Source organism: Pseudophryne corroboree, chromosome 9 (assembly GCF_028390025.1).
Source record: "Pseudophryne corroboree isolate aPseCor3 chromosome 9, aPseCor3.hap2, whole genome shotgun sequence".
NCBI classification, from domain to species: domain Eukaryota; kingdom Metazoa; phylum Chordata; class Amphibia; order Anura; family Myobatrachidae; genus Pseudophryne; species Pseudophryne corroboree.
Genome location: NC_086452.1, coordinates 257,617,105 through 257,636,608, shown reverse-complemented (window position 1 = coordinate 257,636,608; position 19,504 = coordinate 257,617,105). Strand labels below are relative to the sequence as shown.

At 44.2% G+C, this 19,504-nt stretch overlaps 1 protein-coding gene across 3 annotated transcripts in view; it reads right to left on the bottom strand.

Annotated features, from left to right (window-relative positions):
* PLA2G4A (phospholipase A2 group IVA) overlaps window positions 1-19,504 on the bottom strand; it is a 772,031-nt gene that overhangs the window by 328,841 nt on the left and 423,686 nt on the right. For all 3 annotated transcript variants that reach the window (XM_063940241.1, XM_063940242.1, XM_063940243.1), the window contains one exon: window positions 6,042-6,156. In XM_063940241.1, coding sequence (XP_063796311.1) covers window positions 6,042-6,156 — 115 coding nt within the window. The remainder of the gene's footprint in view (window positions 1-6,041; window positions 6,157-19,504) is intronic.

The following is a 19,504-nucleotide window of genomic DNA, read 5'->3' as shown; positions in this document are numbered from 1 at the left end:
TTAAAGCTAATATACACCATTGGTTTAAACTGAATATACACAATCTATACCTCCCATCATGACCCATTCCAGGAGGGACAAAATGCTCTCTACCTGGACTTCCTTCTTAAATTATGATTGCAATAATCTGTGTTGAAGTACCTTTCTTATCAATTAAATAGTTCAATACAGGTGACGCCAATCATATATTAAATGGGAAGTCCAGGTAGAGAGCATTTTACATAGTAACATAGTAACTACGGTTGAAAAATGACAATTGTCCATCGAGTTCAACCTATTTGTGGTCTCTTATGCAGTCTTATTATAGGACTACCGTGTTTCCCCGATAATAAGACACTGTCTTATTTTTATTTTTTTTTGGACAAAAAACACCATAGGGCTTATTTTCGGGGTAGGGCTTATTTTACAGCCACCATGCCCCCAGTCCTGCTTTTACAGCCCCAAGTCCTCCTTTCACAGCCACCATGCCCCCAGTCCTGCTTTTACAGCCCCCAGTCCTGCTTTTACAGCCCCCAGTCCTCCTTTTACAGCCACCATGCCCCCAGTCCTGCTCCTCACCTACAGCACTTTCCAGTTCCAGTTTCCAGTTCTTCTTGCCGCTGCTACTCCGCTCCAGCCATGTACAGAAGCCACATGATGTGCGCGGTGACATCATGCGCAGGGCGCAATGCATCCCTGGGACTGGGAGCTGGAGTCTTCAATGGCTGATACAGTACTGTACAGCATCCCTCAAGCAGGGCGACGGTGAAGGGGGTTAGCGGGGGTGGAGCTGGAGGCATTGAATTTAGTGCACGGACTCGGGTAATGGGAATTTTGATAGGGCTTATTTTCGGGGTAGGGCTTATTTTGGACCAGTTTCAAAAAGCAAGGGTAGGGCTTATTTTCGGGGTAGGGCTTATTATTGGGGAAACACGGTAGTTATTTTTATGTTAGGGCTAGTTATATTAACTATAATGCGTGCCTACGCACCATAACCCTGAATATCTTTATCCAATAGGAAATTATCTAACCCATTCTTAAAGGTGTTGACTGAAGGGGTCATTCCGAGTTGATCGTTAGATAAAAATGTTCGCAGCGCAGCGATTAAGTGAAAAAGTGGCACTTCTGTGCATGCGTATGCGGCGCAATGCGCACGCGCAACGTACTTTCACAAAAGCCAATGTATTTTTACACAAGGTCTAGCGAAGCTTTTCAGTCGCAATGGCCACCGCAGAGTGAGTGACATGAAGTGGGCGTTTCTGGGTGTCAACTGACCGTTTTCAGGAGTTTTCGGAAAAACGCAGGCGTGCCAGGAAAAACGCAGGCGTGGCTGGGCGAACGCAGGGCGTGTTTGTGACGTCAAAACAGGAACTGAACAGCCTGAAGTGATCGCAAGCGCTGAGTAGGTCTGGAGTTACTCTAAAACTGCACAATTTTTTTTGTAGCCGCTCTGCGATCCTTTCGTTCGCACTTCTGCTAAGCTAAAATACACTCCCAGTGGGAGGCGGCATAGCGTTTGCACGACTGCTAAAAACTGCTGAAAACTCGGAATGACCCCCTGAATTCCAAACACGTATTGTCCTTACTGTGAAAAAACCTTTTCGCCTCAATGTGTGGAAACGCCTTTCCTCTAACCTAAGCGAGTGACCACGTGTCCTCTGTGCTGATCTTATAGAAAACAGGTCCCTCCCGAGCTCTGTGTATTGACCCCTTTAAATATTTGTAGATGTTGATCATGTCTCCTCTTTTCCAATGTAAACATGCCTAGCCTTGCAAGCCTTTCCTCGTATTCCAGCGTCTCCATGCCCTTGATTAGTCTGGTCGCCCGCCTCTGAACCTTTTCTAGCTCCAGGATATCCTTTTTGTAATATGGTGTCCAAAATTGCAAACAGTATTCAAGATGTGGCCTCACTAGTGATTTATATAATGGGAGTATAATACTCTCGTCCCTTGCATCAATTCCCACGTTTTATGCATGTTAATATCTTACTAGCCTTCTTTGCTGCACTCCTACTTTGGGTACAGCTGCTTAATTTGTTATCTATGTGAACTCCTAAGACTTTTTCCAGTACAGAATCCCCTAGTATTAACCCATTTAGTATGTAGGTGTAATTTCTGGTCTTGCCCCCACAGTGCATTACCTTACACTTGTCTGTGTTGAATCTCATTCTCCATTTTGCTGCCCATGCTTCCAGTTTAATTAAGTCGTTCTGAAGAGACTCAGCATCCCCCTCCGTATTTATAACCTTACACAATAGTCTGCGAACCAAGCTCTCTAGACCTAATGTTAGGTCGTTGATGAAAATGTTGAACAAAAGTGGTCCAAGTACAGACCCTTGTGGCACACCACTTAGTACTTTAGTCCAATTTGAAAATGATCCATTGACCACAACGCACTGCTCCCTATTATCTAACCAATTACTGACCCAAGTGCATATTGTGCTCCCTAGCCCTATTTCTTGGAGCTCCTGGAATGAGACATGTTGGGAGGTATGCACAATTTTATATACATCCCCCACTTCCATTTGGGCCCCCCTGTCTTAAGTGCCCCGAGCACCCCCAAGGGTTAATCCAACCCTGACACTGGGCACTAGAGTGTGAGGCCGCGGGTCGCTCGTGGCACCAGTTTGAGCACACTGCGCACTAGTGTGTGAGGCCACAGGTCGCCCCTGGCACCAGTTTCGGCACACTGGGCACTAGAGTCTGAGGCCGCGGGTCGCCCATGGTACCAGTTTCAGCACACTGAGCACTAGACTGTGAGGCTACGTGTCGCCCCTGGCACCAGTTTTGGCACACTGGGCAATAGATTGTGAGGCTGCGGGTCGCCCCTGGCACCAGTTTCGGCACACTGGGCACTAAAATGTGAGGCCACGGGTTGCCCCGGCACCAGTTTCGGCACACTGGGCACTAGAGTGTGAGGTTGCGAGTCCTCCCTGGCACCAGTTTCGGCACACTGGGCACTAGAGTGTGAGGCCGCAAATCGCCCCTTGCACCAGTTTTGGCACACTGGACACTAGAATGTGATGCTGCAACTCTCCCCTGGCACAAGAAAAGGAACTAGGGCACCGTAATGGATCATAAAATTAAAAACTGCTGCCAAGAGGTGTTTCTCTTGCAGCATTGGGTCAGGGTCCCATTCGAAATGTTGCTATGGGGCCCACAAAGTTCTGGTTACACCCCTGCTTACCAGTATTACTGTCATACCAGTATTGCACATGACTTTGCATTCTAAGCCTGATACCAATAACGTCACATTATGCTAGCAGTACCTTCACTTCCTTTTAATATTTAATAGATTGAAATAAAATGTTATGCTTCTTGTTATGTACACACATGACTTGGATGCAGGGGCTTAGCCAGAACTTTGTGGGCCCCATAGCAACATTTTCAAGGGGGCCCTGTCCCAATGCTTCAAGAGAGAATCCTTTTTTGCAGTAGTTGCTAATGTTATGTCCTACAATAGTGCCCTAGTTCATTTTTTGAACCATAGTAGTACTCTAGTTCACAATATGTCACATTGTAGGGCTGCCAGTGCACATTATGCAACAACGTACCCCCAAATCATATGGTGACATACAGTGTCCTCCCCAGTTCATGTTATGTTGCATTACAGCGTCCCCAGTACATATTATGTAACATTAGACAGACCCTCCAGTTCATTGTATACCACATTACAATGAGTGGGTCCAGGGGAATAACTAGATATATTTTAGGCCTCAAAGCAAAAGTTTGTAAGGGTCCGTATGTACTACCCAATGGTGAATAATGTATATAACACATGGAACTTTGGCAGGGAAGGTGGACCCTCTCAGGCCTGGGCCCCATAGCAGCTGCACTCCCTGCACCTATTGTAGCTACACCCTTGCATGGATGCAACTGCAAGGGATTCAATCCCTTTAATTCAACTTTCACAAAAGTTACAAAAATCACACTTCACATATGTAATACTTAGGAAGTAATATGGGAAAAAGCTATATAAGACTCATTTAGATCCACCTTATCCTGATCATGCTTTTTTTCCATGTGTGAAGAATAATAATAATACTACAAAGAATTGGCCAACATAAAAAGTACCGATTCCTTTATTTCAAACTTCTTATTTTACTATCTTCAGTTACATTAGCTAAATCATTTGCTATTAGAACAATGTGGCCACAATTAAAGACTTCCTATTCATAGGGGTCTAAAACTCTTATAGGTGGAATGCCACCAGATTTAGTAAGTATACTTATTCAAGGTTTGGGGAGAAAATTCCATGAAAACATTAAGGGGTCTATTTACTAAGCCTTGGATGGAGATAAAGTCGCTGGAGATAAAGTACCAGCCAATCGGCTCCTAACTGCCATGTCACAGGCTGGGTTTGAAAAATGACAGTTAGGAGCCGATTGGCTGGTACTTTATCTCCAGCGACTTTATCTCCATCCAAGGCTTAGTAAATAGACCCCTATACTCCAAAATATGCAGATGGGGTAAATATTGAGCCGTACCGGGTGAAGGCATGAAATGTACAAACAAATTAAACCTAAAATTAAATTAATTTAAAAAACAAAACTGAACTACAGTAACATGACAGGAAATTGCTCTATGAAGACGAGAAAAAAAGCAAAACTTTATTTTTATGCATATTTTCTGCTCTCAAGTGCATGGGCACACATTTTGATTTTGGAATGAAAATGTTAGGTAATTTCAGTTTGTAACCAAAATTTTAAATGTATTGAACTTTTGGTTTCATTTGTATTAAACTTTTAAGAAATTTTACCTTGCATGAAGCCACACGTTCCCATTTTTGGCAGATTTTAGAACTGTCTTATATATAATATTGTATATAGCATATTTTGTGGTTTTCAACCTATTACTTAGAGCTACAGACAGCATTGAATGTGGGAACTTTATTTATGGCCACACTGGATTTTTCACACAACTGTATTATGGTTTAGGCATGATTGGTATTAGAAGTGGTTAAATACCTTTATTTATACTGTATATACAAAAGCAATACTACTGTACACTGATCCTTACAATAGATAAGTGGAGGCTAATTCAGATGTGGATGTTAATGGACAGGCGGCAACAGTGCTAGAAGCTGAAGGAGCTGACTTAAGTAAAAAAATAAGATGCCCACTACTGGCTTCTGTGATGACTGCGTCCAAAGACACAGCATTGGATATTTTATGTGAACATCAGACATCTAAGTAACCCTCAGATTACTCAGGACGTCTGGTAAAAACCATTGCTGTGGCCTTGGCATGCTCAACACTCAAATATTTTCTGCAATACTTCCTGTCACCACCCATGTCAATCATGCTGCAGCTTTTGGGGCAATGCAACCGACATCGCAGGACGAGATCTGTACATGCACATTGCTGCTCATATGCATGCGCAGATCTTTTAATATTATTATATTAAAAATATCACATTTATGTAAATCTCTGAATTAGGCCCAAGTACCTTAAAACTTTAATTCAGATACAGTAAGTCTGCAATTGTCTCTATAATATGTGTATGGTTGCAGTTATAAAGCACATATCAATTTCAAAACGTTTCACTCACTATTACACTACTCTGCACTCTCCTTCCGTGAATTCTATGGAGTAGCAGCATAAACGGACAGAAATTGTTCTATGATACTCAGTTAGTTATACCTTTAAGTAACATAAAAAGGTTGCACTTAGAATTGCACTATTTATATTGTCTACATTTTTTAGGTTTGCTTATAAAGTCAAATTTCTGAAGATTTCTCACACCTCATTAAGGATAAAAGGGGAGTATTCTCTCAAGTTTTAATCTACTGTTTCACAAACCAACTTACTAAGCATAATATTTACAAAATATGGCAATTTGTTTATTTTAGTACATTTAAAAAATTAAAACTTTTTGAAATTTGAATATATTGTCTGATTTAGTTATACATATATATTCAAACTTCAAAATGTTTTCACTTAAAAATAATCTTAATTTATACATAAAAGTAAATGTACACATATGTGCCAGTATCCTTGAAGAGGTTAAAAAAAAAGAAAAAAATGTATGACATTTCAAATCCAAAGGGCCAAAAAGCTTACCAGCAAACATAAGCTCCGATACGTCTGGCTTGACATGGAGGCATGTGAACAATGGCATCGGGCACTGGCCATCACTTATTTTTTCCTGCATGTTACTTAATTTCTTGTTCATTCTCTGTTAAAGTAAAAAAAATAAAGTATACATTAAGTTTGAAAATAAAATTCAGTTTTGTACAAAAACAATAGAGGAGGAAACACAAAAAAAACTCTGATGCATAAGCATCAATGAAAAAGAGCAGGGGTAGGGTAGCAGACAATCAAAGCCAAAGTGCCAATCTATAGGCAAGCTCCAGCATCTGATAGCAAGTGCATCTAGATTACTGTAATCAGCCAGTAGTTTCTCTAGCTGTTCCTACTAAAGCTTGTATCCTGTTCCCAACAGCCTAAACTGACATTAACAAACTCAGACTTTTTTTATCATTATTTTATTCATTTATGCGGTATTATGTATAATTAACAGATTGGTAGTACATAGTCTGGGGCATTTTAGATCTCTTGTTAGGTACAGCATGAAGAATAATTAAATATACGTTATGGTAAGAACAGTATTTCTTCTAAATCCACAGGTTCCACAGTATAACAGTGGGATATGGTGGATTGACAGTGGATTTGCACAAACGGTCAAAGCTTTTCGGCCTCCCAGCATGCAACGGGCCCGTCCATATATCCCGCCTCCTGGCTCAGGCAAATCAGTTGTTTTCCAAAGCTCAATGCAGGAGCATCATGTAGAGCCCTAATCAGGTGAGAAGAACACACATGTACACCCTTCCGTACAAGATGGAAGAGGTTAGTGAGTTAAAGGATCCTCAAATCAGGTGCATCAGGTAGAATCCCTGTGGAACCTGTGGACTTAGGAGAAATACCGTTATCAACGGTAAGTTCTTACCATAACGTATATTTCTCCTGCAGGGTCCACAGGGTATCCACAGGATAGAATTGGGATGTCCCAAAGCAATTTAGTGGTGGGGGCGCTCCTGATTTGACAGAAGAATCCTTCGCCCGAATTCAGCGTCCTGAGAGGCAAAGGCATCAAGGCATAATGTCTAATGAATGTGTAAATGGAGAACATGTGTCTGCATAACATATCTATTCTGCTGAAACAGCACATTATGCTGTCCATACTGACCTACCTTACAAGTAGAATGAGCAGAGGCATTAGCCGGAAACAGGGAGATCAGCTTGAGAATATGCTTCTGAAATTTTCATCCGGAGCCACTTCACCAGTGTTTGCTTATCCGCAGGCCATCCTCTCTTGTGAAATTCATAGAGATGAAGAGAGTATCTGTCTTTCTGATGTAACTGGTATGATCCACGTAAATCCTTAAGGCAAGGACTACGTCCAACACTGCATCTCCCACAACAAAGTCCAGCCCCTAGAAGACCGAGACTACATTTTCTTCATTAAGGTGGAATTTAGAAATCACCTTAGGAAGATACCCAGATTTGGTTCGATAAACTGCTCTATCTGGATAAAAAAATTCAAAATAGAGGATGGCATAACAATACCCCTCAATCTGAAAACCTTCTAACTGAAGCAAAAAGTCAGTAGAAAGAGAACTTTAACTGTCAACCATTTAAGATCCAATCTTTCAAGAGGTTCAAATGGGACAACCTAAAGGGCCTTTAGGATTAACTTAAATCCCAAGGTACTGTACGAAAAACAAAAGGAGTTGAAAGTGTCGCATTCCTTGGAAAAAAATGCACACGTCCTATAGGTTAACAATTTTCTTTTTTGGAACCATACAGTCAATGCTGACACTTGTACCCTCAAGGAAGTCAGCCATAACTTTTATGCATTCCTGCCTGAAGGAATGCTAAGACTCTGGAAACTCTGAAAAACCAAGTTTAAATTTTTGATCCTTACACCATTGATATAGGCTTGCCTTATTTGGTGATATATGTGAGCTGAGGAAATTTTCCTTGCTCTGAGCATAACTACCTGTTGTGAGAGTCCTCTTTCCTTCAGGGTGGAGGTCTCGAGAGTCATTTCATCAAAGACAGTCCCTCCAGGTGTTTGTGATAACCAGGATCCTGAGACAATAGATCTGGCCGTTGAAGGAGTAGGAATGGAGCATCCATCGACATCCTCTGCAGATCTGTGTAACAATGTCTTCTGGACCAAGATGGAGCAATTAGTATCACAGCACCCTTAACTTGTCTTACCTTTCTTATCACCCTGTATCACAAGGCGATAGGTGGGAACACATGAACCAGACGAAAGTTGACAAGTCATCCACAAGATCACTCTGGGATTTGTTCTTGACCTGTAAGCGTTCTGACAGGACGGTATGAGATGTATCTCCGGTAACACCCATTATCTATCAGAGTTTTTTAAAACCTAGGGGTGTAAGTCCATACAATTACTTGAAAGGCAAGTTGACTGAGAGAATCTGCTTCCCAGTTTAGCACTGCCGGAATGAGTACTGTGGACAAGGCTGGATAACAAAGTTCTGTCCACCTTAAAGTGTGACTTACTTTCTTCATTATGTTCTGGCTGCGAGATCCTCCCTGATGGTTGAGGTACACCACTGCCATTGCCTGTCCGAGCAGATTTGATCTTTGCCTAAGTAAATGCTATATATATGGCCCAAGGTTCCAATATATTTATTGGCAGGCAATATTTCTTCCTTGGTCCACTGCCCCCGGAAGCAACTCTTTCCTGACTCTTCACCCCAGCCCGACAGGTTGGCATCCATTGTCAGAGTTGCCATCCAAATGAGCTTTCCTTTTACCAGTATAGGATGTCCAATAACTATCCAGTAATTGACCTCCTAACTTCCAGAGGAAGACCATAATCTGCACTTTTATTGTCTGATGAAAAACCTTTCTACTAAGGAATGATCAGACAATGCAGATATATCTAATGGAAATAAGTATACTCCATCATGTCCACTGTCTACACCATCAAACCCATCATACGCATTACTGCGTAAATGGATACCGGTTGACTGTGTAGCAACTCCTGAATCCTTAAGGGAATTTTGGATATTTTGTTCAGAGGTAAATTACTCTCTGAATACCCAACTCCAACACAGCATCCAAGTAAGTCATTCAATGTGACGGAACCAGAACGACTTTGCTCAATTTACGAGCCAACCAAATCTCTGTAACAAGCTCTATTACAGATGACAGTGAACAATTCCTGAGACTGTGCCAGGATTATTAAGTTGTCGAGGTATGGGTTTTTATAAAATACTTATCTCCTGTTTAACAGAAATAAGATGCCATTACTATCATCATTTTGGTGAATACTCTGGGAGCTGTTGTCAGCCCAAATGGTAGGGCCTGAAATAGAGGCTGTAGGATAGCAACCTCACATAGTGCTGATGGAACAGTGCTATAGGAACATGTGGATAGGCATCCTGAATATTCCGGAATGCCCGACATTTTCTTGCTCTATGGCAGACATAATGGAACGTAAAGTCTCCATATGAAACCTGTGGTACCCAAAAGTACTTGTTCAGTGCTTTGATATTGAGTATGTGCCAGAATGACCCATTTGGCTTCTGGACTAGAACCAGGTTGGAATTAAATCTTGTCCTCCTTGTGCAGGAGGAACTGATTATCACTCCTGACTGAAGCACCTGAACTGCCTCTTGCAAAGCCCTCATCTTCATTTCCACTGAAAACGGGCTGGTACAATTTTAATGAGGGCGTTTCTGAAAACCCCTACAGCACTTGGTATTACCAACCAAGTACTAAGCAGGACCAACACTGCTTAGCTTCCAAGATCAGGTAAGATTGGGCATGTGCAGTGTGGTGTGGCTGTAGATCTGGCTGGGTTGCCCCAGGTGGAATATTCGAAAACCAGTCCTCTGGTAGCCCAATACCTTTTAGTCCTACCAGACTTGTATTGGGACTGTTTGCCTTTTACTCTTTCCTTTTGCCTTTCCTTGAATCCCAAAGGACCGGAAAGCTGGAAACTAGGCTTGATCTGATTTCAAATACTGTTAATTCTTTACAAAAGAATATTTGCAGTACCAACATAAGACTCCAGAACCTTCCTGGATTCCGAGTCAGCTTACCATGTACATAGCCAATCAGTTCTGCGAGCTGCTGCTGCAGCTGCTGTCTGAGAGGCAATAGTACCCATATCCAGGTCCGCTTATTGCTGCCTGTTTGATATGCATTATGGAATTTTTGCTTTCTATATGCCATTGATAAATCCCATTTCAATGCATCAGCCCAGGCTGCCATTGCTTATTGCTATCTGAGCTAAAGCCAAGGCTGGTCTAATGATTGTCGCAGAGAAAAAGAAAAAATAGTCTTTAGAGAACCATCAAGTCTCCTACCCATGACATCATTAATTTATGTTGAAAATAAAAATAATGTAGATTTTCGCACCATTCTAAGATCTGCAAATCTACTTTGGGAGCCACTCTTCTTTTTTAAACAGTCCCCAGCTGGACGAGGATAATTGATATTCCATTTCCTGGAATTCTAACTTCCTACTGTTTTGGGACGTTTAAACACAGCCGCCTTAGTTTCTAACATAGGCTCTGCTGCTTCTGAGGATAGAATGGCTTACATAGCACTAATTAGCTCAGGTATGTCCACTGAGCTGACCTTCCGAAGTGCAATGAGTCCTCAGCTAAACATGTGTAGACTGTCTATGTGATTTACTTACCACCGGCCAATTCAGCCTGCCTTTATTAAGAGGCAGCCATTCCTTAGGTGGATAACTTCCATTTTGCACATTATCCCATTGTACCAGTCCTGATAGGTTAACCTAGCTCTGCAAGACAACATGAAATGAGTGTTGGTGCTGCTGTGGAAAGTATATTTTCCTCATCCTTGCTGCTCTTAGATATAATAAATAAATCACACACCTTTACAGTGTTATTGCACAATTTGTGACTGTAATCACTTTAAGATTTGTTAAACTGACATACAATCCGACCCTACCCTGCTTTGCACTAGCACCGAGGATCGGAAACACAGAAAAACTGTATTTTATAGTAAAGTCAGCAATCACCCTAGCACTCAGTCACAGGTTATACATTAGCATAATAAGCAATATAATACAATAAGCAATATGAGCACATAACCAACTCCAAATACATTTCAAGTATGTAGGAGAAACATATCACTGCATTACCTTACATAGGAGTTTTAAACATATTCAGTTATACAGCAAAAGAAAAACACAGCAATAGTTATCAGACTCGTATGCATCAAGCACTTTATCTAACTATTCGTACTCAAAGGTAGATAGAGACTTAGGGGGTAATTCAGAGTTAATCGCAGCAGCAAATTTGTTTGCAGTTGAGCAAAACCATGTATACTGCAGGGGGGGGGGGGCCAGATATAACATTTGCAGAGATTTAGATTTGCGTGTGGATGTGTTCAAACTAAAATCTAAATTGCAGTGTAAAAATAAAGCAGCCAGTATTTACCCTGCACAGAAAGAAAATAACTCACCCAAATCTAACTCTCTCTGCAAACGTTATATCTGCCATACCTGCAGTGCACATGGTTTTGACCAACTGCTAACAAATTTGCTGCTGCGATCAACTCTGAATTACCTCTATAGTGCTATATTTGGCTCAGTAGAGTGGGATACAGGGGGACTCACCCCGCTTCCAGGACCGATCAATACATTTGCAAATGCTGAGTGGGTCCAGACGCTAGTAGTGTACACAATCGCTCTGTGAACCTATAGTGAACACAGACACCCAAGTGAACACTGACGCACCTGTCACACAGCTGCCTATGCTGGGACTGGGTCCCCTTAGTATACAGCATCTCAGACGGAAGCAGGAAAACAGTTCATGGCGGGAGACGCGGAGGAAACTGGTCATGAACCGGGGGGAGGGGCGACCAGGGGAGCATCTGACTCTCCACTGCTGACATCAACCCTAGGGATCGCGGCCTCAAATTACCCCTGGAGCCTATGATCCCTAAGGCCTAGTGCTGATGCACTCTTGGTGGCGGCTACGTCAGCAACTGTTTGGAAGTCTCCTACCGAAACAGTGCGGCTGTGTCCGCGTTCCGCCTCTAAGCGCTTACCTTCTCCCCGTGCTCCGGCCACAACCTGGAAACGTCTGCTGGACCTGCTAGTATATCCGACACACACGCCCGCCGAAACAGCACTGTACTCGTGGGTAAGCGTTGTCGCGACACATGGGGAGTTGTTGGAGCGACTCTTTCTAAGATACATATAAGACCCTTTTTAGAAAGACCACTCGGAAAAAATAGTAAGACTATAAAAATAAAATAAGAAAGCTTATGGCTGCTAAAAAAACAGCAGCCCTCTGACCATGGTCCAGCTCCTGCCACTCCAAACAAAAATAAGATTTTACTTACCGATAAATCTATTTCTCGGAGTCCGTAGTGGATGCTGGGGTTCCTGAAAGGACCATGGGGAATAGCGGCTCCGCAGGAGACAGGGCACAAAAAGTAAAGCTTTTCCAGATCAGGTGGTGTGCACTGGCTCCTCCCCCTATGACCCTCCTCCAGACTCCAGTTAGGTACTGTGCCCGGACGAGCGTACACAATAAGGGAGGATTTTGAATCCCGGGTAAGACTCATACCAGCCACACCAATCACACCGTACAACTTGTGATCTAAACCCAGTTAACAGTATGATAACAGCGGAGCCTCTGAAAGATGGCTTCCTTCAACAATAACCCAAATTTGTTAACAATAACTATGTACAATTATTGCAGATAATCCGCACTTGGGATGGGCGCCCAGCATCCACTACGGACTCCGAGAAATAGATTTATCGGTAAGTAAAATCTTATTTTCTCTATCGTCCTAGTGGATGCTGGGGTTCCTGAAAGGACCATGGGGATTATACCAAAGCTCCCAAACGGGCGGGAGAGTGCGGATGACTCTGCAGCACCGAATGAGAGAACTCCAGGTCCTCCTTAGCCAGAGTATCAAATTTGTAAAATTTTACAAACGTGTTCTCCCCTGACCACGTAGCTGCTCGGCAAAGTTGTAATGCCGAGACCCCTCGGGCAGCCGCCCAAGATGAGCCCACCTTCCTTGTGGAGTGGGCCTTTACAGATTTAGGCTGTGGCAGGCCTGCCACAGAATGTGCAAGTTGGATTGTGCTACAGATCCAACGAGCAATCGTCTGCTTAGACGCAGGAGCACCCATCTTGTTGGGTGCATACAATATAAACAACGAGTCAGATTTTCTGACTCCAGCTGTCCTTGCAATATATATTTTTAATGCTCTGACAACGTCCAGTAACTTGGAGTCCTCCAAGTCACTTGTAGCCGCAGGCACTACAATAGGCTGGTTCAGATGAAATGCTGACACCACCTTAGGGAGAAAATGCGGACGAGTCCGCAGTTCTGCCCTGTCCGAATGGAAAATCAGATATGGGCTTTTGTAAGATAAAGCTGCCAGTTCTGACACTCTCCTGGCCGAAGCCAGGGCTAGAAGCATGGTCACTTTCCATGTGAGATATTTCAAATCCACCTTTTTTAGTGGTTCAAACCAATGAGATTTTAGAAAGTCCAAAACCACATTGAGATCCCACGGTGCCACTGGAGGCACCACAGGAGGCTGTATATGCAGCACTCCCTTAACAAAGGTCTGGACTTCAGGGACTGAAGCCAATTCTTTTTGAAAGAAAATCGACAGGGCCGAAATTTGAACCTTAATAGATCCCAATTTGAGACCCATAGACAATCCTGATTGCAGGAAATGTAGGAATCGACCCAGTTGAAATTCCTCCGTCGGAGCACTCCGATCTTCGCACCACGCAACATATTTTCGCCAAATTCGGTGATAATGTTGCACGGTTACTTCCTTCCTTGCTTTAATCAAAGTAGGAATGACTTCTTCCGGCATGCCTTTTTCCTTTAGGATCCGGCGTTCAACCGCCATGCCGTCAAACGCAGCCGCGGTAAGTCTTGAAACAGACAGGCACCCTGCTGAAGCAAGTCCCTCCTTAGAGGTAGAGGCCACGGATCTTCCGTGATCATCTCTTGAAGTTCCGGGTACCAAGTCCTTCTTGGCCAATCCGGAACCACTAGTATCGTTCTTACGCCTCTTTGCCGTATAATTCTCAATACTTTTGGTATGAGAGGCAGAGGAGGAAACACATACACCGACTGGTACACCCAAGGCGTTACCAGCGCGTCCACAGCTATTGCCTGCGGATCTCTTGACCTGGCGCAATACCTGTCCAGTTTTTTGTTGAGGCGAGACGCCATCATGTCCACCATTGGTCTTTCCCAACGGGTTACCAGCATGTGGAAGACTTCTGGATGAAGTCCCCACTCTCCCGGGTGAAGATCGTGTCTGCTGAGGAAGTCTGCTTCCCAGTTGTCCACTCCCGGGATGAACACTGCTGACAGTGCTATCACATGATTCTCTGCCCAGCGAAGAATCCTTGCAGCTTCTGCCATTGCACTCCTGCTTCTTGTGCCGCCCTGTCTGTTCACATGGGCGACTGCCGTGATGTTGTCCGACTGGATCAACACCGGTTTTCCCTGAAGCAGAGGTTCTGCCTGGCTTAGAGCATTGTAGATTGCTCTTAGTTCCAGAATGTTTATGTGAAGAGACGTTTCCAGGCTCGTCCATACTCCCTGGAAGTTTCTTCCTTGTGTGACTGCTCCCCAGCCTCTCAGGCTGGCGTCCGTGGTCACCAGGATCCAATCCTGTATGCCGAATCTGCAGCCCTCCAATAGATGAGCACTCTGCAACCACCACAGAAGAGACACCCTTGTCCTTGGAGACAGGGTTATCCGCAGGTGCATCTGAAGATGCGACCCTGACCATTTGTCCAACAGATCCCTTTGGAAAATTCTTGCGTGGAATCTGCCGAATGGAATTGCTTCGTAAGAAGCCACCATTTTTCCCAGGACTCTTGTGCATTGATGTACAGACACCTTTCCTGGTTTTAGGAGGTTCCTGACAAGCTCGGATAACTCCTTGGCTTTTTCCTCCGGGTGAAAAACCTTTTTCTGAACCGTGTCCAGAATCATCCCTAGGAACAGCAGACGAGTTGTCGGCATTAACTGGGATTTTGGAATATTCAGAATCCACCCGTGCTGTTTTAGCACTTCTTGAGACAGTGCTAATCCCATCTCTAGCTGTTCTCTGGACCTTGCTCTTATTAGGAGATCGTCCAAGTATGGGATAATTAATATGCCTTTTCTTCGAAGAAGAATCATCATCTCGGCCATTACCTTTGTAAAGACCCGAGGTGCCGTGGACAATCCGAACGGCAGCGTCTGAAACTGATAGTGACAGTTTTGTACAACGAACCTGAGGTACCCCTGGTGTGAGGGGTAAATTGGAACGTGGAGATACGCATCCTTGATGTCCAAGGATACCATAAAATCCCCCTCTTCCAGGTTCGCTATCACTGCTCTGAGTGACTCCATTTTGAACTTGAACTTCTTTATGTACAGGTTCAAGGACTTCAGATTTAGAATAGGCCTTACCGAGCCATCCGGCTTCGGTACCACAAAAAGAGTGGAATAATACCCCTTCCCTTGTTGTAGAAGAGGTACCTTGACTATCACCTGCTGAGAGTACAGCTTGTGAATGGCTTCCAAAACCGTCTCCCTTTCGGAGGGGGACGTTGGTAAAGCAGACTTCAGGAAACGGCGAGGTGGATCTGTCTCTAATTCCAACCTGTACCCCTGAGATATTATCTGCAGGATCCAGGGATCTACTTGCGAGTGAGCCCACTGCGCGCTGTAATTTTTGAGACGACCGCCCACCGTCCCCGAGTCCGCTTGAGAAGCCCCAGCGTCATGCTGAGGCTTTTGTAGAAGCCGGGGAGGGCTTCTGTTCCTGGGAAGGAGCTGCCTGTTGCTGTCTCTTCCCTCGACCTCTGCCTCGTGGCAGATATGAATAGCCCTTTGCTCTCTTATTTTTAAAGGAACGAAAGGGCTGCGGTTGAAAAGTCGGTGCCTTTTTCTGTTGGGGAGTGACTTGAGGTAGAAAGGTGGATTTCCCGGCTGTAGCCGTGGCCACCAAATCTGATAGACCGACTCCAAATAACTCCTCCCCTTTATACGGCAAAACTTCCATATGCCGTTTTGAATCCGCATCGCCTGTCCACTGTCGCGTCCATAAAGCTCTTCTGGCCGAAATGGACATAGCACTTACCCGTGATGCCAGTGTGCAGATATCCCTCTGTGCATCACGCATATAAAGAAATGCATCCTTTATTTGTTCTAACGACAGTAAAATATTGTCCCTGTCCAGGGTATCAATATTTTCAATCAGGGACTCTGACCAAACTACCCCAGCACTGCACATCCAGGCAGTCGCTATTGCTGGTCGTAGTATAACACCTGCATGTGTGTATATACTTTTTTGGATATTTTCCATCCTCCTATCTGATGGATCTTTAAGTGCGGCCGTCTCAGGAGAGGGTAACGCCACTTGTTTAGATAAGCGTGTTAGCGCCTTGTCCACCCTAGGAGATGTTTCCCAGCGCTCCCTAACCTCTGGCGGGAAAGGGTATAATGCCAATAATTTCTTTGAAATTATCAGCTTTTTATCAGGAGCAACCCACGCTTCATTACACACGTCATTTAATTCTTCTGATTCAGGAAAAACTATAGGTAGTTTTTTCACACCCCACATAATACCCTGTTTAGTGGTACCTGTAGTATCAGCTAAATGTAACGCCTCCTTCATTGCCAAAATCATATAACGTGTGGCCCTACTGGAAAATACGGTTGATTCGTCACCGTCACCACTGGAGTCAGTGCCTGTGTCTGGGTCTGTGTCTACCGACTGAGGCAAAGGGCGTTTTACAGCCCCTGACGGTGTTTGAGTCGCCTGGACAGGCACTAATTGATTGTCCGGCCGTCTCATGTCGTCAAACGACTGCTTTAGCGTGTTGACACTATCCCGTAGTTCCATAAATAAAGGCATCCATTCTGGTGTCGACTCCCTAGGGGGTGACATCCTCATATTTGGCAATTGCTCCGCCTCCACACCAATATCATCCTCATACATGTCGACACACACGTACCGACACACAGCAGACACACAGGGAATGCTCCTAACGAAGACAGGACCCACTAGCCCTTTGGGGAGACAGAGGGAGAGTTTGCCAGCACACACCAAAAGCGCTATATATAACAGGGATAGCCTTATAATAAGTGCTCCCTTATAGCTGCTTTATATATATAAAAATATCGCCATAAATTTGCCCCCCCTCTCTGTTTTACCCTGTTTCTGTAGTGCAGTGCAGGGGAGAGACCTGGGAGCCGTCCTGACCAGCGGAGCTGTGAGAGGAAATGGCGCCGTGTGCTGAGGAGATAGGCCCCGCCCCTTTTTTGGCGGGCTCGTCTCCCGCTATTTAGTGAATCCAGGCAGGGGTTAAATATCTCCATATAGCCTCTGGGGGCTATATGTGAGGTATTTTTAGCCTTTATATAGGTTACATTTGCCTCCCAGGGCGCCCCCCCCCAGCGCCCTGCACCCTCAGTGACTGCGTGTGAAGTGTGCTGAGAGGAAAATGGCGCACAGCTGCAGTGCTGTGCGCTACCTTTAGAAGACTGCAGGAGTCTTCAGCCGCCGATTTTGGACCTCTTCTGACTTCAGCATCTGCAAGGGGGCCGGCGGCGCGGCTCCGGTGACCATCCAGGCTGTACCTGTGATCGTCCCTCTGGAGCTGATGTCCAGTAGCCAAGAAGCCAATCCATCCTGCACGCAGGTGAGTTCACTTCTTCTCCCCTCAGTCCCTCGTTGCAGTGATCCTGTTGCCAGCAGGACTCACTGTAAAATAAAAAACCTAAGCTAAACTTTTTCTAAGCAGCTCTTTAGGAGAGCCACCTAGATTGCACCCTTCTCGGCCGGGCACAAAAATCTAACTGGAGTCTGGAGGAGGGTCATAGGGGGAGGAGCCAGTGCACACCACCTGATCTGGGAAAGCTTTACTTTTTGTGCCCTGTCTCCTGCGGAGCCGCTATTCCCCATGGTCCTTTCAGGAACCCCAGCATCCACTAGGACGATAGAGAAAAACTGATTTGCCTGAGCCAGGATATATGGACAGGCCCGTTGCATTCTGGGAGGCCGAAAAGCTTTGACCGTTTGGTGCAAATCCGCTGTCGCTCCACCATATCCCAATGTTATCCTGTGGATACCCTGTGGACCCTGCAGGAGAATGCACTTTTTCCAAATAATCTATTTATAGCGTCTTAAATGCTAGCAGTGCTTCCTCAGACGAAGGTGAATATCACCCATCTATTGTAACCATAATTAAAAGACTGATTTGGAATAGTATATAATCCACTATGAATTTCAAATGTAGGTGGCTGATGTTGTGGGACAGGGTTATGGTCTGTGCCACTGCTGTAAGGCTACTGTAGATAGACAGAAGAGATGGTTTACGGACGGACCACATACAAGATACCTGTGATGCAATAGAGTATTTCCAATTGCTGCTCTCAAATGTAAACTTTCTATAATCTGTGCCTTTATGCTAAATCCATAATTAAGCCCTGTTCATGCTGATACCATAAACAATTATTGCAATTACCATATAGTTTTCAATTTTAAGCATAATATGAAAGGGACATGTTGTCAATTCTGAGCTAATTGTGTGTATGCTGAAAATGGGCTTTACAGGACACATATGTTCTGTGCTGACAGTATCAAACATTCGTAAACCTCATACACACTAAACAAGTCCCCACCAACACTGAAATTGGCAGCAGCGGGGACCTGGCGGGGTGCCAGGATCGGCAAGTACATACATACTTGCCGATGCAAGCGGGGAAGGGAGCAGCGGCAGGTGTGGGGGTGCAGCTGCAGCTTGGCTGTCGTTAACGAGGACCTCCCTCGTCTGTACATGTTCAGATGAGGGAGGGGCCATTAACAATGCGCGAAGCGCGCATCGTTAACGATATTGAGTGTACACACTAGGCAATATTGTGAACAATATCGCTCAGAAATTGCCACAGTGGTTACTTACCTCCATTATTCTCCATAATAGGTTGCGGGCCTCTTGTAGATAATCCACATCTAACTGATAAAGATATACTGTATATCAGAGGTTTGCATGGTTCATGTGAAGCGTTGCTGGTATGAATCTAATCGGTTTTAAAATCTCAGTTTGTTTAAAACTAGTTGGATTCATACCAGCAGCAATCCACATGAACTATATAAACCTCTGATATAGACTGCATCTTTACCAAAGGTGAATATTACCTCATGAGATGGTGTAAATTACAGATATTCATGGGGTCATTTTCAGACAGCTGTTTCATGGGCAATTTAAAGGGTTAATATGAACACCAACTGGGGTAACTGACAGACATCATTGTACCTTGGCATATTTTTTTTGCTATAAATTATGTAGGAAACCAATGATGCAGTAACCAGAATAGGCAAATAATTCCCAAAAATGCATACAGAATGTAGGAAAAGAACTGTTCCAACAGAAAATAAAGGTTATTTGCCAAAATTCAGATTCCTGTGGGAGTAGTGTGGATGACTGTTAATTTTCAGACAGAGTTTACTGTCTGAA